This window comes from Carassius gibelio, chromosome A8, assembly GCF_023724105.1.
Source record: "Carassius gibelio isolate Cgi1373 ecotype wild population from Czech Republic chromosome A8, carGib1.2-hapl.c, whole genome shotgun sequence".
In the NCBI taxonomy this organism is placed as follows: Eukaryota; Metazoa; Chordata; class Actinopteri; order Cypriniformes; family Cyprinidae; genus Carassius; species Carassius gibelio.
The window spans coordinates 5,174,850-5,199,312 of record NC_068378.1 but is presented as its reverse complement, the minus strand read 5'-3'; the positions used below and the strand labels follow the sequence as shown (position 1 = coordinate 5,199,312).

The following is a 24,463-nucleotide window of genomic DNA, read 5'->3' as shown; positions in this document are numbered from 1 at the left end:
TTGCCGAGATAATCCATCCATTATTTATTATTATTTTTTTTTATTTACCTGCATGTCATGTGGTCAACAGAGAACCGTGAACATGCAAATGTGTTACTTAATTAATAACTGATTACCTTAAACTCTCAGGGGGGCTTCAAGTAAATATATTAGGTGAAAGTGGTTCAGCTGACAAAAAAATTTGTGAATTCCTGTATTTGATGCAATGTTGAAATGTTGACAACCAACTTCTTAAAATTATTTTTGTAAATCCAGTTGTCAAATGCTTTGTGGCCTCTCAGTTTTCAGTGTAATTATAGCCAGCTGACCAGTGACTGGTCTTTACTACATTTTGCACTACATTTTTGGAATCTGATTACGTAATCCAGAATGTTTGGATAAGACAATGTATTTCAAATTAAAAATGAAGTATATGTAAAAAAAAAAAGAGTTCTTGGGAATAAAGACTGAACAAAACAGATAAAACATAACTATCAGGGTCAAAGAGTGAGAGAAACAGAGTTGGACTACATTTGTTTTATACAAAACATCACATTCGGTTTTCGTAATAGATCTGAACACAAAACAGTTTACGCAGGTCTCGTGGGCTCCTCTGAAGAAAATGCAATTTAGTTTTCCAGCAGAGTTTAATTTGCTTATCTTTGGCTGCACTTGAAACATTTCATGCCAAACCTTGCTGGGCTCATGCTTATGACACTGGATAAAAACAGCCTTTTGAAATTGGACACATGTATGGTGAGAGATTATAGTCTCTGTCTCACGAGACGCCAGCTCTCTGTTCGCATGTTGACAGAGCGGCTGTCTGGACTAAATTACACCTGGTCTGAAGGGGATTAGTTAAGGAGAGATGGCTGAGCTGCCAGAGATGTCTATCAAGAACAACACAGGCCAAGGAAGAAAACCAAAACCGATCAAATTGTTGTCAACCCTGTGACTGTCCAATGAAAAGGTTTTGGGGTTGAATGTTGCGGAGTTGAAAATCAACATAAGATCATCTAATTAATGTCCTGTGTTGGGTAGATTACTTACAAATTGTAGTCTGTTACTGATAGGGCCGTAGCTGGGGTCAGCGGGGACCCGGTGAAGGTTGTACCAGTAGGCCCCGTTTGAAATTGTTAATTTGCATGTTCGTTCATTTTTATTTATTTGTGCTATTTACACAATGTTTACGTTTTTTTCAAGTTTGTAGGTGTCCAGGTACAGAAACCGAATAATTAAATGTAAAATAGCGCTGGATAGTCTTCAATGTAAAAATGAAATATACAATCAAACCAAAATGTATTCAGACACCTTCAACATTTCTCACATTATTACAGTTTATTTGCTATCGCTTCTAAAATGGTTATAAAATATGACAAGAATTTAGAGTTAAACTGTGTCAGTTTAAAACAGTTTGCTTATACTCACTTATATGTATTAGTGTCCTGTACCTACTAGTAAAATATATCAAAAATTATATCTGGAGTCTGGATAATTTTTGGTTTGACTGTGCATAAATTCTTGTTAAAACGACATATATATATATATATATATATATATATATATATATATATATATATATATATATATATATATATAAAACGAAGTAATTCAGTCAAGAGTTACAAAGTACAAAGTAATTCACTTTAAGAGACGATGAACGCATCTTTTTTTTTAACTGTTTACTTTCACTTAAGAAATATCTGACAAATAACTGAAAAAAAAACTGTTTAGAGCACGCTTTCCAAGGTGGGTATTTTGACATATTTTGTATGTATTTGTCAGCACAAGATGAAAAAGAAGCAAACTCGGTGTTCAAGCATTTTGAGATGCCTCTCTCTGCGTGAGCCCTGAACACCAGAACACTGCGAGTATTGAATTGGGCTGTTTCACATATTTTTGTTTGTACAAACTGCGATTTGTATTTGTTCATTCAGGTGCAGGAGGGACTTCGAGGAGAACTTTGCAGAAGAGAGCTTGGTTCAGTGTTGCTGTCCGTGATATGTATGGAATTACATTTGTTTCAATAATAATGAACGAAACTTTATAAAACTTAAACTTTTTCAGAAACTATCAAAAATATGCTATTACAAAAGAAGAAAAAAACAATAAAAATGAAAAAAAAACCTCAGTCGCACAAATTTAACATGCTCTTCAAATATTCTTCATTCTTTGTAAATGTTTTTCAAAGATTCATTTTCACTAATCGTGGATTCTGAATGCATTGCCACAGATTTAACTTATGTTTCGCAGTTTTTAGTTTGGTGTTTTGACACAAACCTCTCGTGAGGGCGGGCTTAACAGTGATCTACTCTGATTGGATAGTGAGCTTTTGATGGACAGGTGCTCTCTGACCGGGAAGTACAGACGCCACTCAGTGGCGCACATATTGGGAAGCTCTCGCGGTGATTTGTATTACTAAATATGTAAATAATATTTGACCTTCGATTGTCTCAGTCTGTAAAGATAACCGTTTACATGCCTAGGGTGTTTGCATTGTAATAATGTACAGAAATACTTCAGATTTATAAACGCTGACTTGTTAGGTGAAGTGAAGTGACATTCAGCTAAGTATGGTGACCCATACTCAGAATTTGTGCTCTGCATTTAACCCATCCGAAATGCACACGCACACACACACACACACACACACACACACACCCGGAGCAGTGGGCAGCCATTTATGCTGCGGCGCCCGCGAAGCAGTTGTGGGTTCGATGCCTTGCTCAAGGGCACCTCAGTCGTGGTATTGAAGGTGGAGAGAGAGCTGTTCATGCACTCCCACCCAGAGATGTATAAAGTACTAGAGACCCATACTTGAGTAAAAGTACAAGTGCTCTATCAAAAAAGTGACTTGAGTAGAAGTTGAAGTGCTCTTTAAGCACCACACTTAAGTAGAAGTACTAAAGTATTCAACATTTTTTGTACTTAAGTATTGCAAGTAGTCTATTTTAAAATTTACTACTCAAGTACTGAAAGTAAAAGTAGAAGTATTGTGATATGTAGCTATTAAAGTAAGTAGTCAAAAGTTTGAACATATTGTTTTTAATATTTCAAATGATTAACCTAAAGGACAATCACAATTCCTTTGACTGTAACTTCTTGTAAACAAAAAACAGTTACTAGGGTTAGTTAGCCCAATTTGCAAAATTATGTCATTAATAACTTACCCTCATGTTGTTACAAACCCGTAAGACATCAGAGGGTCATTTAGAATTTTTTGAAGCATCGAAAATACATTTTGGTCCAAAAATAGCAAAAACTATTACTTTATTCAGCATTGTCTTCTCTTACGTGTCTGTTTTAAGACAAAGCAGTTTGTGATATCCGGTTCGCGTACGAATCATTCGATGTAACCGGATCTTTTTTTGAAACAGTCCACCAAATCGAACTGAATCGTTTTAAACAGTTCGCGTCTCCAATACGCATTAATCCACAGATGAATTAAGCTGTTAACTTGTTTAATGTGTCTGACACTCCCTCTGAGTTCAAACAAACCAATAACCCGGAGTAAATCATTGACTCAAACAGTACACTGACTGAACTGCTGTGAAGAGAGAACTGAAGATGAACACCGAGCCGAGCCAGATAATGACTCGTTCACGAGTCAAGAACCGTTTCTGTCAGACGCGTCTGATTCGTGAACCGAGGAGCTGATGATACTGCGCATGTGTGATTTAGCGTGAAGCAAACCGACACACAGAGCGTCTGAACTGAACTGATTCTTTTGGTGATTGATTCTGAACTGATTCTGTGTTAATGTTATGAGCCCAGGTGCAGTAAACGCCAATGACGCCATTGCATCGAGCGCAAAAGAATCGGTGAACTGTTTTCTTCAACTGGTTTATTGAATCGAACTGTCAGAAAGAACTAACGTTACTGGTCATCCGAGAACCGATGCAACCGGTTCTTGACTCGTGAACGAGTCATTATCTGGCTCGGCTCGGTGTTCATTTCTCTCTTCACAGCAGTTCAGTCAGCACGCGCAGTCTTCTTAATCGCTTGATTCGCTCAATGATGTGCCAGCTTCTGAATCTACAGTTCTGGCAGTGGTTTGTAATGGAATGATTCGTAACATTTTTATAATTGTAACGAGTAACGATGCAGCACATTAAAAAAATATTGGAGTAAAAGTATTAAACTCAGCGAAAATATGTACTGAAGTAAAAGTGGAAGTAGGAGAAAAAAAATAATACTCTAGTAAAGTACAGATACCGCCTTTTAGTACTTAAGTACAGTAGCGAAGTAGTTCTACTTCGTTACTATACATCTCTGCTCCCACCAACCACAATTCCGTCCGGCCCGAGACTAGAACTCACAACACTTCGATTGGGAGTCCGACTCTATAACCATTAGGCCACGATTTACCCGTAATTTTTCTTTTCTAATTGGGATTACCAATATGGCGGCGCGGCGGCTTCACTTTCATGACGTCATGAGCGAACCAGTTCTATATTATAAATCAGTGGTTACTACCTGTAAATGAAGTTGATCTCAACATAATATTTAGTAGCTACAGTAATAAAGACTGTAAGATAATATTACTTCTATTTGAACCATGTGGTAACAATTTTTGTCTCACCCATAGATATGATGTCAGGGGAAATTGTCACATTTTAAAAGGATTGAATAAAAAGTTACACTACCCAGGAAACGCATGCAAAAAAAGTAGATAGAATAAGACTTATGACAACATTTTATTCAAAACAAAAGAACATAGTTAAAGTAAAAAAACAATGTAGTCACCATCCAAGTCATTTAGAGATAGATTCATTTACATGATTCCTTTGAAAAGCATACGATTATGATTTCTCTGCTATTAATTACCCATAAACCTTCATCAAAACAGGGTTTTGGCATCACAACATTGGCATCACAGTGGCACTGCAATAACTTAGACTCAACAGAAAATGACAAGAGTCCTTTAAAAGCAAAGGATTGTGGAAGTTGACTCTGTGATGTATTATGACAACGTTATATACAACATGGATTTATGAACAAAAACAAACTCATATATCAAATGTGTTGGATTCTGGATTGTACATAGCTTCTTTAGCAGAAATAATTTCCAATTTGAAAGGCTATTTGTAACCTTCTGCTGTGGTTAATTATAAAAAAGCAGAAATTAGAACTTGCGTCTGCATTATTCAATGTCTCAATCACACCACAACAGTGTGTATATATATATATATTATAAAGACACCCACACACAAAAAGAAAACCTTATGTAAAAAACCAACACTGGGATATATAGATTTATACATACAGCATTTGTAATGCATGATCATTTGTACTAGAATCTTTTAATAATGCACCCATACACCATTACATCTGTGACATGTGCAAAGTAAGGTGATGTTGCTTAGTCTACAAACATTTTAGATTTTGCTCCGATGTTTCAAGTCCATGCCCATAAACACCTTAGTCTCTTAAACATACATCACCATTAAAAAACAGCCCAAAATGAAACATCAAGTTCATCATCATAGAATAGTACCACAGTTTCTTTTTTTTTTTTGCATGAACTATTCCTTAAATTCATTATAGTCAGGTACTTTGTGAATTAATGTAAAGACCAAAAAGCAACATGCCACCCCTCCCCCCAACCCCAATCCCAAATCAAATTAAAACCTCTAAAACCACTATTGCACAAATAAATGTCAATTACCTGAAAAAGAAACAGCCGTATTATACCCCCCCCCCCCCCCCCCCCCAAAAAATTAATATAATAAAATGTTGAAATCATTGAATTTTGAAAGACAATCTTTAGCATAATGAATGATTCAAAATCATTTGGGTCTCATTTACTAACTGCGGGTACCGCACAGTTGTGAGTAAAATTTGTGTTGATACATTTTCATGTAGAAATAGTGATTCATCAGCATGTACTAATTCAAAATTAAAAATTTACTGTAAAATTTAAAACCAACTGAAATCATATGTACGCTTCAATAGAGTGCATTTGTGCCCACCCATTTTTTCAGCAGCTCTGGTTCCAGAAGTATTTTGCCCTCTTTTTTTCAGCACTACAAACTTTTACTTGAAGCAAAAAAAGTACATTAAAATCAGACAGAAAGAGTGAGGGAAAGAATGACAATACTATAAACCATTGCAAATGACATAAATCGATTAAAAACTATGGAAAATTTGAAAATAAAAATATTAAAGCTGTATACTTATATAAAGTTAAATACTGTATGTAAATTTCATTGCAACAAACACACACACATATATATATAGTATTTAGCCGACTTGGTTATTTTTTAGAGTTGCTTCATTAGCATGTATTTGCACAGTATTTGGGGTAATGTAGTTTTTCACCAATAATTATGCTTTTAAGATTATTTTAACAATATGTTGAATCAATGTGAACAGATGGGTTCAACAAAAGTGTAATCAAAACCATTGATTAACAACCTCTGAGCTAACAGTGTGTCTGTCTCTAAAGGTTTATTAAGGTTATTGGTAAAAAGTTTCCCTGTGGAGAAAATAGCTATATCTATCCAAAGCTGCGAATTTAACTGATGTACAAAATTGGAATATTGCATAAAACATTTGTGAATAAAGCACTGTTTCCATACAGCGAGACAAAGAGAACAAAAATGGTCACTTCCTGATACACTAGCACCACATATAAAAAATAAGGTAATTTGCTGCAGTAGAAGAAGCCACTTTTTTTTAGTCTTTTTTGATATATAATAAATTACTTGTGCCTCGGACAGCTCTGACAAAATGCAATAAATGTGGTCATTGTGCTAGGTTACATGACTTTTTTTTAATGCACATCGATGGATTTATTCTGTAAATGTGTTGCCATCATAGTTTATGTGCATGTTTTCTTATTGTATAAAAAATGTATCAGACTCAGTTGAGCGCATACGTTTTTTTATGTGCATTTTTAGAATTTATGTGCATTTATTTCCAATCAGAGTTTATTTTTTGTCCAATATCTCAAAATGTGCATAAAAATAGGTGGGTGGAAACATAGCTAATGAATGGCATTTTTACTTCTGGAACATGACTGTTGCGTTCTATAGTACATAACCCCTTAAATGGAGATGGGTGTGTTTATGCAAATTAGTAAATAAGGGAATGCGGTTTTTCAAAATTATGAAGTTAAAAACCAATTTATGTACATAGTTTTAAATCTGGCAGAATTGTTTTCTGTGCATATAAGTGTAACCCATGGAATTTTTAGTAAATGAGACACAATGTTTAGTTCTGCCATTTAATGAAGAAGACGTGTATATGGTGGACCCAAAAATGTGCATAGATTTTCTCAATTGCTCCGAATGAGAAAGCCCGCCAAATGTCCCATGTGCATGCAACTGTGAAACATCCATGAATCCATTAATGGAACCAGCCACTTCCATTCTCTAAGCTTGGTTGAACTCACAAATGGCATCTGCTGAGGAACTCTGTGTGGATTTTCCATTTCTTTGCAATGCCTGGTGTGATTCTGATTGTTGCTCCCTATAGAGTTTCATGGTGGCTTGTATTCCATTTCATTGCTCTTTCACAGGAGCAAATGCCCTTGATGCCACAGGTGATCTTTGAATCACGGTTTATTGCATTAGGCCACACAGCAACGGAATCTTGAAGAGGATATGGAAAATGTATGTTTCCTGTTTACTTCCAGTCCTTGTAGTAGTCCCATACAAAATGTTTCACATTACACACAAGGCCGTGGAGGTGGGCGATCTGGAGGAGGAGCTCTTCCTGGAGGCGGGGCTTGAGGCGGAGGGGGCAGTGAGGCAGGAGGAGATGGTGGAAGAGAGGGCAGAGATGTGGGCGGAGAAAAGTAGAGAGTGTTAGGAGATGAGGACCAGACAGGGGGTGGAGAATAGGATGGTGGAGGAGTGATGGGTGGAGATGGGTTGATGGCGTGAGGTGGGGGCGTAGATGGTGCCAAAGGTATTCCGGAGGACAGGGAGGTGGGTGGACTATGTGGAGGAGGGGGGAGCTGGCCCTGAGGAGGGGGTGGGCTAAGGGTGCATGGAGGGGTGTAGATGGGTGAAGAATGGTGGTTGTAGGATGGATAGCGTGGAGGGGGACTAGACTTAATGCGTGTGAAGTTCATACAGCGACCCTGAGAGACAAAGAGAACACAAAACAAATGATTTCAGATGTAATATTTTTCTAAAGAAAATGTGGTGTGATGATTGCTGTTGTCAAGGTGTTGCCATGTGACAACTGATGTGTTTTTTTTTTTACCATGTTGTCATGAAGTTTTCAGGGCATTTTGGCATTTTTGTCAAGCTTTTGCAATATTGTAGCTGTTGTTAAGCTGCTGTGGGTGGTTGTCAGGGCGTTGCTTTTTTATAGTAACTTGTTTTGGCTTTTTCTTTTTACATGTTACCATGAAGTTGGTGTGATATGTGTGGATGTCATGATGTTGCTATACGGTGGATAACATTGTTCTGAATAGTTCCTATCTTGTCATACAGTTGTTAAGCTGCTGTGGGTGGTTGCCAGGGTGTTTCTTTTTTTCATTTAGATATATATATTTTGGCATTTTTGAGAGGAAAAAGGTCTGCGAGTCAGGAGTCGAACCTGGGGTGCCTGAATTGCACTGGAGCTAAATGTTGGCGCACTGCCCACAGACAATCAGCGCTGGCCAAGGTGTTTCTTCACACTGATTAACATGTTTTTTGAGTGTTTTAGCATGTTGCCATTACGTTGTTTTTCTGAATACTGTTGTTTTGGATGTGCCTTAATTTCAGAAGGTTCATCTAATCTAGCAGACACATGCAAACAAACTGCTCTCTGTCTCTCTCAGAAGTAGTCGGGACAGCAGCCAACCTCTTTTTAATTTTACAGTCCCCAGACCCTGCAGTTTTAATAAGAGCATGCCTCCATCTCATACCGCCTTCTGTAACTGTTAGGGTGTTCTGGAAGTTGTCAATGTGTTAGTATGCAGTGACTAACATGTTCTAACAACTTTTAGCAATGCATTTGCTACAGTGTCGTGGGTGTTTGGCAGGGTGGCTAGGCGTGATATGCATTTGCTAAGGTGTTATGGCTAGTTTTCAGAGTGCTGCTAACATGTTGCAGTTGCTAAGATTTTCTGGGCTAAGGCATTGTCATGTCCTGTGTGTAATGCATGTAGTTTCTAGTGCCAACGAGATTATGTCCAAAAATAAATAAATAAAAGCAATAAATAGAAAATAGAAAATTACTTGGATTTCAGATTGATTATGGATGTAAAACCACATATTTAAAGGTGATATTTAAAGGTGCAGTATGTAATAGTAACAGTTAGTGGTTGAAATGGGTACTGCAGACCAAATTCACTAGATTGGAGAGAGTTTGCTTTGTTTTGTTGCCATCATGTAGGACAACGTGGCAGATGAGAAATGTGAGTTATGTTAACTGACTCCAGTTCTAATGAAGTGAATAAGCCAGGAATATTAGGCTAAAATCTCCAAATGCATGTGGTTGGGAAATGGGCAGCAACCATGATGGACTTCAGACTGCAGAGCTGAGAGGTGTGCTGGTGTTTCTGTCTGCTGTAGCTGTAGGAAGCTTTAAATGCCAGACAAGTTTTAATGATACACAGAGGAAAGGCTAGCTGTTGGATGTCTACTAGAAACACTTATGGAAAATTAGAGAACTCTGTCCCAATTTCCTGTCAGCTAATGAAGAGCTCCCTCACTGGCCCCAGGAAAGACACAAACACACACACAGTTTATAATATGTACTGTAACCGAGAAAATCAAAGGCTGGAAGGATTCGGTATGTATAGCTCTATAAGACAAAAGTAAGGTTACAGAGACTAACTAAGAAAAACAAATGGAAGAAATCACAATAGCAAATGCGGAGAAACAGAAGAGCTGCTTTATAGTTTGGTTTTAGTCAAAAGAGCCGGTCACATGATTGATTGCCTTGGAATGTGATAGTATGTTCATCTTAATCATGGAAAAGGTCATCAACAAATAATTTTCATTAGTTTTCATTATAATTTTGAGCCACCTCAGTTTAATCGTGGGAAACACTGCAAAGTACCTTATACATATTTAGTCATAGTTTCATTTTGTCATATTTTTCTGAATACTGTTGCTTTGGATGTGCCTTAATTTCAGAAGATTCATCTAATCTAGCAGACACATGCAAACAAACTACTCTCTGTCTCTCTCAGAAGTAGTCGGGACAGCAGCCAACCTCTTTTTAATTTTACAGTCCCCAGACCCTGCAGTTTTAATAAGAGCATGCCTCCATCTCATACCGCCTTCTGTAACTGCTTAAATCAAGATTCCTCTTCCTCTGTTACAGGTCTGGTCTTCATTCCCAGACCTTTTGTCTTCTGCTCATCTCAAACTGTCTGATTGTCACCACTTACTCAACTTCAGAGTTCACAGAAAAATGACAAATCAAAAACCTAATTATACCTTCCTGCTGAAAAGGAAGTACTGATGTTATTTAATCAGTGCACATGTTAGACATATGTGCAGACAACAGGATAGGATTTATGCACAGTGTAGACATTATAATAATGCATCTTTGCAGTGTAAAGGTGACACAGAAGCCCAGTGCCGGCCCTAATAAGAAATATAAGCGGCTCCATAGGGCCCCGTGGCCACCAGGGGGCCCCGTGTTAGGGGTTCAGACAGCGATCACGGGAGTAAGGTGAGATAGGAATTCATTAAAAATGTTCGTGGACATGCACTGTAATGACAAATTGTGTAGAATGCAATATGTGCTCTGTTCCTCCGGTCCCAATCGCGAAAGCAAAACTAAAAAGCATGTGCGCGCACATTCAAACACAATTTCAATTCCAGCAGTTTCAGAGCGGCTGTGGCTCTCTGACGCAAGCAAATTAGGCTGCATACAATATCTAGGCTGAAATGAATATGAACACTATAATAGGAGTTTTTTTTTTTTATAAATATATATTTTTAATGATCAACTTGTGAAAAAAGGTTCAGATTGGAGGTCAAACATTAAAAGCTCATAGCCTGCAACCTACAATTCTATAGGTCTGAAGAGACTCATGAAATCATACAAAAGAGAGGGCAGTCAGTTCAATATTTGTGGCAAAATATTTTACAGTCCTTGAGTATTGTCTGTTACTGCATATTATAATTCATACAGAAAGCAGAACTGAGATGGCATTTATTTCAAGATTTCAAATGCACCTGCAGACTATTTTTCCAAGGCATGTTTTTCATCAGTGAAGATTTCTTAAAATAGTGTAAAACTCTTGTCTAGTCTCATTCTTGTGAACCCCATCTCTGTCACACCATTGGACTAATTATGTGTGTATTTTTCTCCCTGTGACCCAGTTTCTGTCTCCTGTCATGTTCATTTGATTCCAGGTGTGTCTAGTTCCCTTTACATGAGTTCCGTGTCCCTGTTAATGAAGTTATACCATGCACCTGTCTGCCCTTCGTTATCCTGTCTTTAAACACCCACGTCTGTTCGGTCTGTGTTTTTTTTTTTGGGGTCTACCAGGTTCATTTGTGTGTGTCTACCTCAGTGGTCCGTGTTGGATATACCCCGTTATGGATTAATAAAGAGTCTTATTTCGGTTATCCTTGCCTCTGTGTTCCTACCGGGCAATGACGTGTGACAATCTTGTGTCTGGCCTCAGATTTTTGCCTTCAGTTTGTTGCTTAAATGTGTTTACACTTGTATTTGATTACTTTTGCATTTTAACCTGGCCTGTCATGCCAGCCCAGAAAATTAATAATTATTATTCTGTTCTCTAATGCAGTTTTCATAACCAGGTGTTTTTGCTTAAGCATTAATCTCATAAAATGTATAAATTTTTCTTCAGCAATAGTTAAACTCTTACATTTAAAATTGTAAACTCTTGTTTTAAAAGTTTGCTGAGATGGGTATAAAAAACCTGCTTTGTTATTAGATTTATTATTATTTTACGTTTTCAAGCTAAATCTCAATTGTCCTATGATGTGACTGTCCCAAGATGTTCAATAAATTACAAATTAAAAAAGAAAAGCATAGAATTGTTTAGTACCTCAGGCATAATTTTACAAGTGTCTATTTTAGTAATTGGCAAATTTTTTCAACCATATATTTCTAAAAGCATATGAACTTTCCTCTGGTGTGACAGGATATCCTGTTTTTAAACTCCATAGACAATTTAATTAGTTAAGGGGCCAGAATAGTATTTTACGGCATATTCGTCAACTACCCAAATATAGTTTCATATTTATATCTTGAATGATAAATATATTGAGTGAAAACAAACTGGTGAAACTTTACAGTAGGGTGTCCCTGTTGGATGTGTACATTGGGTGACACTGTATATATATATATATATATATATATATATATATATATATATATATATATATATATATATATATTAAGTATTTACCAACACAATTTAAACTAATATTGAAAATAAATAAATTAAAGAACAAAAATTCAAGGGTGTGATACTGGTCTGCAATACAAATGGGCAGTTTAAGTCTGGAAGTTATTACGCATCACTGAACAGCTCAGTTAAATATCAACTGCTTGTAATTTAGAACAGGTCGATTATTATTTTAACTAGTGGGACAGAAGCATTTGGCAGCAACTTACACTAAAGCTAGTTAATTTCCCTTTTTGTTTTCTTTTTTGAAAATGAAAGATGTCTTGATCCACTCAAAACCCAACAGACATTTACACAGTTGCTATGTAAACCAAAAGACACAACCACCAAACTCACGTCACGCTCAGAATCTGGGTCAGACCCACCAATGATAGAAATTCCAATCGACTGACACACATTCAGTGCTGACTCTGCAGTTTTTGGTAAAGGACTAAATTTACTGGGTAGCACTTAAACTTCAGTGGTTCACTAACAATTACAAATGCTGTAATAAATGTATTTCTAATTGTTAGTTATCGCTAGTTAATGCATTAGCTAATATTAAGTAATGTGACTTACTGTAACATTTACTGTTCAAAATGGGAAATTAAGAAAAAAAAGATTGATGCAATTAGTTATCACAACTTAAATTTCAGCATTAGAATAAGTAATAATGTGTTTCAACAACAACAACAACAACAACAAAGCATTTATACTTGACTTAAGACAGTTAGGTTATTTCAAATTATAAGTGTATTTTATTTTTATTTTATTTTATTTTATTTGTTTACTAATTGCAGCAGGATTTTATGGTATAGCCAGTGTTTTTACATGGGGGGAAATTAACTAAACTGTTGTGCAACTTTTGCATACAGCATATTGTGCATATTTAGGGATACATATCTTTAGAATTTCTACATTATCAATTCATGCTTCTCAGTGATAGATGAATGCTATATAGTGCCATTAAAATATGTCAGATTGCTGTATATTGATAACCTAGCATTGCAAGATGGGAAATTACACCACACAAATTGTGCTCGGTACAGATCTTGTGTGTGCATTTGTGTTACCCTGATTTGCATGTTAGTATTTGGGTTCTAAACAATGCAGACAGTGAATTCAATAAACTTCACTATAAATTTTGTGAAATTCTATGTCATTTTGCTCTTTGCTTCATGATGCAGATTGTTTGTTTGGGCTTCCTTAAGATGAGAAATGTGAAATTCCAAACATTTTTTTTTTCAGTAATTTTGTTAATGTAACATTGGATATGCATGCAGTTTTCAGAGCAATCACTCCACACATGGGAGTGTTTCTAAGGTGAGAGAAGTGAATACTTCTTACATGAAAAATTACAATAGCATTCAACAAAATGTTTGCCAAGCCTTTGAACAGTTGACTCACACTACCTCTATGTCCTGTGCCACATTATATAAGCAAAATCTTTTAAAGCTGGCTTCAGATACTGGAATCTCCTGATGGGTTTGCCAGACAACAACATCTCTATCCGGCAGCTGTCTGTGTTTGCTTCACAGCTCACAGCTGTTTGTCCAGTGTAATGTTCTGCATATGCACATTTATCATCACGTCAATTACCACCAAAAAGCAGAAATTTAGAAAATATTATTTACCAAGGAACTCTACTGACATTTCGGAACATTTTGGCTGTTTTAGTGATTTGAGCTGCATGATATATAGTTTTTGGACATGATTCTGTCGGAGTTTTACCCTGACACTCTGTCTTGTCATTTTTATTTTTGGTATATATGTCATGTGTTTTAATACTGTATATAGAAATTTGACTGAACAGTCTGTAAATCATAGATTCACTCACTCTGCACTTACTGTATATAAAACATTATATTCTTGCACTTCTTGTTAGATGCTAACTGCATTTCATTAGCTCTGTACTTGTATTCTGCATATTGACAAAGTTGAATCTAATCTAATGTGTTCTGGACATTCTGATATTGTGGATTTGGGCATAAGCTTATGTACCAAAGGTAAAACCAAGGTCTAAATAAATGGAAATGGAAAAAAAGTTAAGTGGACAATATGTTGCTTGTTCTTGTTTTTCTTCTTTGACTTTGCATAGATCAATGCTACTGCCAGATGTTTACGAGATGTTCTTTTCTCACATTGTTGTTGTTTAGGGAGAACACGCAGGCGGTGTAAGACATGTTTACAATCCCGCCTCCAGCAGTGCTGGGGTGTTGGAATTTTCCCAAACAGTAAACCATCGCTTAGCTTTTTTCAAACTTCGTTTTGCCCTCAAACAAAAAGGCAAAAATAACTTTGTTTGAAGTATATCAGTGGCCTTTACTCTGTTGTTGTTTTGGATTGTTTATTGTGGATGACTGCTGCCTGCCTTTGGATTATGTTTTTGGATTACTCCATCAATAAACTACTTCATTTGGATCCTCCATCTTTGTGTCACCATGCAGTTTATGACAGGCAGAATTTGGATTTGTTTCATATTTGATGAAGTTTGCATCACTGATGTTATTTTCATATCTACTGTGAAGCTGCTTAAAAAATAATAATAATAAAAAATAAAAACTTGTGTATAGAAATAAAGGTGACTTGATTTGGCTTGACTGCCATTGTATTTGTTCATAAGGGCTGTGACCACACAGTCACCGGATGGATGTCTTTCACTATTTATCTTGGAGCATCTGGATGTGTTTTAAGTTTTGGCATGTGTCCAAGTGGCTTCATGTGTTGTGGTGAATCGTTAATAACCTCATAGTGTCATCATCACTTCCCCAATGCTGTTAATTACTATACTATGTTTGGTTGTTCCCTTGTAAAGCAATTGTACCATCTTCCTGATATTCAAGTCTAGACTATATTGCTTCTGCCCATTGGTCTGCTTTCTTTGTTGGATATTTTAGGCCCAGGTTTCCCTTAAGCTTCATTCCCAAGTCTGTTTGCTTGTCAGTGGTGTTAATTGTAAATGTGCATGTCATTCTATGATACAAGTGCTATTTTTTTGACATCACTCAGCAGATATTTGATCAACTCCATCTTAGCTGCAGATACATGGGACTGCAGGATACAGCAAGACAGTTGACTGCAAGCTGGTGATGTTGACATTTAGTGCTACTAGGCGGGTTCCTTGGAGAAAAATAGGGTGTGGGTGTTGAGTTTTGCAGTGTGCTTCAGTTATAAATGACACCACCCTCTGCACATGATGTTTTGTCCAAATGGATCTGTTGACATTGGATCCTTATCTCTTTATTTTGGTAAAATAAAGCTGCAGATTTCGAAATTGAGGAAATGGCCACCTATCTTAGCTGCTCTTAGTACAAGCAGGATAAATCAACTTATTGGCAGTGCACTGTAAGAACAAGGCAGTCACATTGTACAATCTAGATCTGATGCAACTAGAGTTTCTAACTTTCTGAAGAAAATATAAGTGATGCTTGTAGTTGTAAAAGTTGATTCTATACTGACTGTTGCTATGTGGTATTCAGGTGTTCTCTGTGTTTTTAAGCACTAAGACTACTAAGATTATTATAAGTTTTGTAATGTTTATTAAAAAAAGTTTTTCTGCCAGTGCTGCATTTTTTTTTAAAGAGCAGGTCATATGATATTTCACAGTGTCCTATTTTGTTGGAGTCCCCTACAACAGGTTTAAATGCATCTAAGGTCAGAAAACATTGTAATTTTCTCGGAATATACATTTAATATTAGAATAATTTCAAGGCCTGTAAACCCCTCCCTTCCATGAACCTGATTGGTCAGCTGACCATGTCTGTTTTGATTGGTCCTTCCATATACAAGGTGTATTGGAAACAATATAGAACAATGTTGTGTATGGCCTCATTTGGTTTCCATAGCTACGGATTATGCTAACCTGTGTCTTGTTTGTTTTCTCATTTTCGTGTATTTATAACCCCTGTTAGGTTTAATTCATTGTCTGTTCTTGGCAAGTATTATGTTGGTTTGTGTATTTCTAGATTTCTTGTTCTCTTGCATATTATTTGGTCTTGTAAATAAATTACATTTGCTGCTAAAAGATCCTCGCCTCAACTCTTCCTTGCTGATCCTGCAAACAACCCTGACAAATAGACGACAAGAAACATTCAGTACTGCATCCTGTCCTTAGTCGAGCCCTTTCTCTCAGTGGATGTGACCTGCCATAAACTTTATAGTCAAATCATCATTTGCATAAGTAAGAAATAACATGTGAGTTCACCCTAAATAACTTTTTATTTCCTTTCATGCAAATCCCATTGCCATTTGGGATATTTGATATGCATTTCCTCAGTTTATTTGCTTAGTTCAGGAGACCCAGCATGCAACAAGTGGGCTTTTACACTTGGTCTGTTGTTGTTCTCCATTCAGGCAAGGATAAAAGAGTGTTCAAAAGAAGCAGCGAGTGAAAGCAAATACATGCTATAGAGAGGATGCCAAGTCTAACTGCAACATTTGTCATGATAGTTTTTTTTTTTTATTGGGGGGGGGGGGGGGGGGGCAATGTTGAATTTGTTTGAGTGAACATTACTAAATATGCACAGATATAGTTGACTCAAACATTATCATCATTTATTGAACCTTAATGCTGTTATAGACCATATGATATTATTTCTACACATTTGTTTTCTCTCATAACAACAGTGGATGGTGAGAAAAAGCTTCAGAAATGGAAAAAAAGAAGAAAGAAAAAAACTATTTAAAACTGAACTGAACAAAGGTTTTGGTTGTCTATATCTATGTAATGCTCCATCAGTGCGAGGCTGGTTTTCATTTCCCATCAAGCTGCGGTGCTGCTGTTTTTTATCACTTCAGTAAAGCCAAGTCGTATTGAATTAACTGACAGTTATCATAGTGATTTAGCATATTTCTCTGTTTGGCTTTGAAAATGACTCGAGAAGAGTAAGTGAAGATCTTTTATAAGCTCCTTTTATGAGTCCTTGTGCTGGTGAACATATCAAAGACATGGTCATCTTTAAAAGTGGAAACGAACGCCACTGCAAGCTACGTGCACATACCTGAAACCCTTCAGTTCTAAACCTCTCAAATCCCATCCACTTTTCACTCTTATACACAGCAACCTCATCCTACTCACTCATATAACCAACAACTCATACAGTGTATAGAGTACCGTATGTCCAGCTATCCCAGCTGGTCCTTCAAAATGCTTAAACCTCACATCATCCTACAAATATATATTCATGTTTCCACACTAAAAAATAAAAATGAATCTAATGTCAGTGAATAAAAATAAGTTAATCTGAAAATCCACTGATTTTCAGGACCAAACTGGGCCTGTAAGGAACCTTATCCAAGCTTATTTTCAAAATTGCACTTTTTTTTTTCATTTCTGTGGCATAAATAAAATAAAATAAAATAAAATAAAATAAAAAGCTTCAAAAGAAAAAATGGAATAACATGCTATGCAATAATTATTGCCAAGATACTATGCATTTTTTCATGTTTTATTTTTTACTTTTATCTTGACAAAACCCCCACAAAACTCAACAGAAATCTTCCTTTCTGTAGAAATATATATTATTTTAGAGTTTGTTCGTTTGTTAAAAGTTGCATACAGTGCATTCACGTCTTACATGCTATCTCGAATGCTCTATATATGCATGCAATTATTATAATTATTTTATATATATATATATATATATATATATATATATATATATATATATATATATATATAATTTAGTTATACATATTAATAATGCATTTTTTTTACATCAAGACTAAAGAGTCTTACCTTGTCTCCAGGTTGTGGTCGCATGATGGACACTCTGTCATACCCTTTCTTCAGAAGTACCCACAATGCATCCAGTTTTCCCTGCGCATCAGAACGAACAAACACCAAAAACACAATAATTATGATAAAAAAATAAAGCATATGTGTTTTTCTATAAATAAAATCCACTCCTGGAGGGCTACTGTCCTGCAGAGTTTAACTCCAACCCTAATTAAACACACCTCAATCAGGTAACCAAGCTCTTCAGACTCACAAGAAACTTCTAGGCAAGTGTGTTGGAGTTGAAATCTGCAGGACGATGGCCCTCCAGGAGTAGGATTGGACACCCCTCGTATAAACTGTCTGTTTTCTGTATGATTCAAGTCTTCATGGGTCTTCACTGACCATCAGGGTTTTGTGACTGTTTTTCATTCACTAAACTCTTTGAAATGGGTTATATTAACAAAGACATTTCCTGAACTCAACCCTCCACATGTGGCCTCTCTGGCTCACTATCAAATGAGACGGGTAAATCTCAAAAGCACAGTTTAGAATGAATCAATGCTTTGCTATCTGCACCACGGTTATGAAAATACAACAGCATTCTGATGTCCTTCGACCTCGACCCAACTTCCCAATAAAGACAGTAGACCCTCATTGCACAAGAGCTGCTCTCTTTGCCAAGAAGAGAACATGAACGGGTGAAAGAAAGAACAGAAGGGCATCTTGGAAGATTTAAATGTAAAGTTGGGTTACAAAAAGTGGCACACTCTGCTCACGCTACCTTTCTCCAAAAAACAGGGAAACACATTAGATAAAGAAATGAACAAATAAAAGAGAGACTAAAAATTATAAGTAAATATACACAGACTAAAAGAATGAACAACAGGAGAAAATGTTTTGGCAATGCTATGATCTCTTGGACAGTGTGATCTGTGAGAGCGAGCGAGATAAAATGAGGGAAACCTGGTTTTGAGTGTGTTAAAGTGCTGACTCCACAGATACTGTTTCTTGGAGGTCACCACAGTTTCTGGTCTATGTTATAAATCCTCAAACTGATTCATAGATTGATTATAAGCACTGACATCTTAAGACATGTTTTTATGTATTAATTCAGCAAGAGGACTGCATGATGGGGGCTGCTCATGTTTAACTGTCAACAGACTACAACCCCAACCCTAACCCTAACCCTAACCCTAGCACGACTACAACTTTGCCTTAATCAGCTCTTATTATAAACTGCTTATTAATATATATCAAGATAGTTGTTAAGTTTAGGTATGTGGTCAAATGAATGGCTCTATAATGTGGTCATGTAGAATAAGACATTAATATTTGCTTTATAAGCACTAATTAACAGCCAGTATGCTAGTAATATGCATGCTAATAAGCCACTAGTTAAAAGAAAGAATTGGTCCCTAAACTAAACTGCTACACTTTTGAGTTTTAGTTGGCGTGTGTACACTGAGACAATATTATACACTATTGTTCTTCTCACCTTGATGGGTGAGTACCATTTACGAGGGCCTGGAGGTTTCCGCATGCCATTGTTTAGGATGCGAGAAGGAGGAACTTCAAACTCTTGCTCAGGCATCTTTACCCTCGCATTCTTTGCCTTTTCCAGTTTAGCACCCTCCTCGGTTGAACCTTTCTCACCCCAGCGAACCTGAAATGAAAGAGATGGCGATGGTCAAGTTATCCAGCATGACTTGACAATGATCCAAAAAGATTCAATGGAGGCAAAAGCATTTGACCTTTTGTATAAAAGAGTGCACATGAATTTTACTCCAAAATACTTCTTCATTTATACATCATAACCTTTCTTTTATCAGCATTTCAGAATGCTTTCCTGGTACAAATGGAAAAACAAAATCAAAAGATTTTTATGGTGACCCCAGTAGTACAAAATCTGTGAATAATGGCAAAAAATATGTGTATTTTATATTGCTTTCTCAAACAGAGATATTGCTGGACAGGTATTTTCTGAGAAAATCAAATTGCAAACTCTGCACTGCTTGAAATCGAGGTAGAATGTTTGACAGAAGGAAGGATTCCAAACAGCAGATGAGCTGTATAATGCACGCTCACTTGTTTTCCTCTATTGTAAACACTGTGTTGCGGTGGTTGTAAACTTTGGTGCTTTACTGGCAGCCGTTTGATGAAACACACGTCAAAGGTTTGCTAAAGGTTGTTTCCCCCGGCCTTGTCAAGCTGGCCTGGAGTCAGCAAGCTCCAGTTTCCCAAACCATTTTAAAGCCAGCAAACTAGACCATCTAAGACCTTAGGCTGGCTTAAACCATTCCTTTCCTTGTTTTTGTCATGGCATTTGTTTGCATAGCAGATTGTTTATTTCAAGCATACTTTTGCGAATCAATGCATTTGACAAACATTTTACTTTCCCTTCTGTATTTCCTGTTTTTCTTCACAGATGTGGCATTTTTATTAGCTTTCGGCAACATCGCTGACTTCAATTATGACATCTCTTTCATTCCAAGTAGGGGCAAACTGTCAACTGGATATTTACTTACAGAATCCGTCACCCTTAAGAAAGACACTTAACCCCGTGTTCCTCCAGAGATACAGCCCTCTTCCTCTGGATGAAAAACATCTGTTAAGAGACTGAGCGTGTGCTAATTTAGTGGCTAGTGCCCTCCAGCGAGTGATAAAACTGTTGTTTACCTCCATTCTTTTAATACCGCCAACTCCTCTTCCTCCATAGTAGGACGCGTCCACTGTTGGCCACTTCTTCTTCGGAGTTCCATCCTCTTCATCGTCCTTATAGGGTAAATAAAGAGACAATGAAATTGTGACTGAAATAGAGCCCAATAATTCTTAACTGTTGGACCACAAATCTGTTCTGATTTGTGAAAAAGCTAATAACCTTTCTTGGATGGCATTGATGGTTCCATGAAGAACCTAACATCCATTCCACAAAAGGTTCTTTACAGTGGAGAAAGGTTCTTAGATTTTTCAAATGTTCTTCACACTAAGGAACAATGGCTCTTTTAAGAATTGATCACTGAAAGGGAACCCAATATGGTTCGTCGTCTGCGAAAACCCCCTTATGGAGCCTTTATTTTTAAGTGTGAAACTAAAACGAAACGTGACCTAGACCATATTAAGCAGAGGTTACGGATGTTGGCTTGCCAAATGTCCAATGTAAAATATGTGTCTCTATGTTGAGAACTGATATACACTTCTTCTTGAATGAAACAATAACACTTATTGTAAAGATTTTTTTGTGATTTAAATTGAGTATTTTCCTAAATGAGGCGTGACTCACTTCTTTAAAACATGACTTTTTCATTTATTTCCTCTCAGAAAGGCACGAGCCTTGCTTACGCCCTCCCTAGCTCTTCCTGATCCAATAAAATGAGTCCAAATTGGCTCACTCGGGTTATGACTTTATTTTTCCAACTGTGAGGAAATTTAACCTTGTTTAACAATCAGTCCTCGAGATTTAAAAAGACATCTTTTATCAATGCATCCATACTTAAGTAAAAAGTTTAACAGCCATCCCCATGCCTCATATTTCAGTTTGACCACCCACTTGATTCCCCATCACATGTTTTATATCTTGAAACTTTAGCGTAACTTAAAGAAACCTGAATCTTCAGCCATTCGGTATGACATTACTATGGACCAACAAAAGTGACATCACCGATGAAAGATTTATAAAAATATGCTATCATATTACAGGTCTTTAATAAGGCCAGATTGAACTAATTCATTTTAATGTAGCAGAGCCAGAGTGGTTAAACAACAGCCTACAAAGATCTGGAGAGTTTTATGGAATCCAAAGTCTCTTCCAAAGTTCCTGTTAAATAGCTGAAACATTCTGACCTTCAGAAAGAGTTTCAAATCAGAATAACATCATTACAAAATAACATCCAAATCATAATAAACTCTTTTTTCTCCCCATGTTTGGACAATGAGATCTCAGGGATTGTTTTAATAAACAAGGAATAAGTCTGATCCAAGATAAACAAGAGTTAAAGAAGAAAATCACCACAAATGCTGCAGGGTAATCTGGTGAACTCACAGAGTATAATACCAACACATCATACGGAGATTATCACAAAATAAACCCCTTTAGAGTGATACAAAACCCCTCTGCATAACTTCACAGTCATGTCTGGGTTTATTTAAGCGATAATGACCATTTGACTTTACATTATCCTGCATATTACATGGCTACTTATCAGGATATTTATTATCTTACTTACAGATTAGCTTAAATATTTTGCCAATAAAATCAGTCCATTGCAATGTAGGAAACTTCCTATAGAAACCAGACGACCACTGGCACATTTTCTCAGTAATCATTTATGTATTATTAGCAATCTGCAATCCAAGTTACTTGTCTTCCATTAAGTTCTATTTGTGTCTCTGGATGCATTCACACCGTGTCAGAATTAACGTAATTTTGAGATTTCGGCTAATAAAAAGATTTCTTGTCTTTGCAGAACTTGTAACTAATCTTGTAATCTTCTATTGCCTGACCACTGCGTCTTGCGGAAATGCTCAATCGGCAAGCAGCTTTAGCATTTAAAATGTAAAATTACTATAACAATAATAAAACGTTACAACTCACAATACAGTTTAATATTGCTAGCACAGAGATCTAAGCACATAGATTCCAGCTTAATTGACCAAGTAAACTTTACATTTTCATTAATGAGACATTTCACACTCATTTCAACCATTTTTAGTTTCTAATTGCGCCAGTTGCATGTTTCCATGAACAAATGTGAAATATCTAGTTTAGAAGTCATTATACAAAAATACTTGACTGCTCAATTCTGCAATTGACCAATCAGACTCCAGCTTTCCAGAAAGCCACAATAAAATGTGATATAACTCCACCCATGCATGCTCATTGCTTGTCAACACCAGAAAATGTGAGCAGCAGAATGAATATGGAAAGCTTCTTTTGACAATATTTTTGTTGGTGAGTAAGAAACAAATGAACCCATTGGGCAGTTTTTGTTCAAAACGTATTGTGCCTATGGCCAGATCACAATATGTCAACACAAATGCAAGTGTACTTAATTAGATTGTGACATGTATAATTCATTAAAAAAAGGTTCTTACCGAACTATCTTCAACTACTGGTGGTGGAGGTTCATGGATAATCTGCAGAGAGAGAGAGAGATAAACAACCTCATATGAGCCCACTCATGCTGGCATGTCAGACCACATGCTCTCCAAAGTTAAAAAACAGTTTTTTCTTCCACTGACTTGTCAAAGGACCCAAGTGATGTTTTCATTGTGTGCCAGAAAAACAGGTTACACAAAAACACATGGCTAAGGAATTGCACCCCTCCCTTCCCCATTTTCAGTGTGTTTACAAGCAAGTTTAAATGACCTAAATATCTGGAGGCCAGATCTAAAACCCAAAATGTAGGGCTCTATGTTAAGCTTTTCCAGATATGCAACCTTCAAAGAAGTTATATAATACATCATATAATCACATAAATTCTAACATAATTCTTCACAAATTTACCCTTCGACTGCAAGGAGCAGTTGTTTGTAAATTATTAACAAATAACTGGTTACATTATGACTTTTCTTTTTATCCTTTTGCTAAACTCTGTGAAGTATGACAGGCTAGCAGGCTAACTAGTTTGTGGTTTGCTAAGCAAAACAGCTAATTGAAAAACTGAAACCATTTAGAGCTTTGGTTATATGATACTTTTTGAGAAAATGGTTTCATTTTCCAACTCCACTAGAGTTAAACAGTTGAGTTTTACTGTTTTCAAATCCATTCAGCCGATCTCCAGCTCTGGTGGTAGCACTTTTATCTTAGCTTAGCATAGATTATTGAATCTGATTAGAACGTTAGCATCTCAGTTAAAAAAAAAAACTGCCCAATGAGATTCTATATTTTTCCAACTTAAAACTTACTCTTCTGTAGTTACACTAATACTGACGGAAAATGAAAAGCTGCATTTTTCTAGGCCGATATGGCTATGAACTATTCTCTCATTCTGCCATTAAAATTAGGGAAATTTGCTGCCATACCATGGGTGCAGCAGGCACAGTGATATTACGCAGTGCCTGAAAATAGTCCCCAGCTAGTCTGTGTAGTTTCAGCAATAGCAGAGTTGCTGGGGACAATCTAATCAGATTCAATAATCTATTTGATAACAGTAAAACTGAACTGTTTTACTCTTGGCAGTTGGAAAATGAGCATATTAGGACATTTAGAAACATAATTTGATGAAGGCAGTAAATTTTTTGTCACTGTTCATCAAGTATTAAAAAGGAAATCCACTATTCATCCAAATGCAAAACAATTGTGAAAGAGCACACACTGTTATTGTTTTGAAACTCAACTGGAATTCTGGGAATCATGTGAAAAACACTACATTTTTTTTGCTTTCATTTGGACTGAAGAGAATATTATTTGATTGATTGTTTTCATAAACAGTTATGTGGTCTCTAGC

The 24,463-nt window shown here is 36.4% G+C and overlaps 2 protein-coding genes across 2 annotated transcripts in view; one reads left to right on the top strand and one right to left on the bottom strand.

The window, feature by feature from the left end:
* Positions 1-24,463, top strand: part of LOC128018190 (glutamine--fructose-6-phosphate aminotransferase [isomerizing] 1) — a 368,579-nt gene that overhangs the window by 31,082 nt on the left and 313,034 nt on the right. The window lies entirely within an intron of this gene.
* Positions 4,658-24,463, bottom strand: part of LOC128018196 (anthrax toxin receptor 1) — a 52,403-nt gene continuing 32,597 nt past the window's right edge. Inside the window, exons 14-18 of the mRNA XM_052603558.1 lie at positions 23,109-23,150; positions 20,694-20,789; positions 19,513-19,680; positions 18,036-18,116; positions 4,658-8,068 (exon numbers count right to left, since the gene is read on the bottom strand). Of these exons, the coding sequence (XP_052459518.1) occupies positions 7,652-8,068; positions 18,036-18,116; positions 19,513-19,680; positions 20,694-20,789; positions 23,109-23,150 (804 nt within the window). The 3' untranslated portion in view covers positions 4,658-7,651. The remainder of the gene's footprint in view (positions 8,069-18,035; positions 18,117-19,512; positions 19,681-20,693; positions 20,790-23,108; positions 23,151-24,463) is intronic.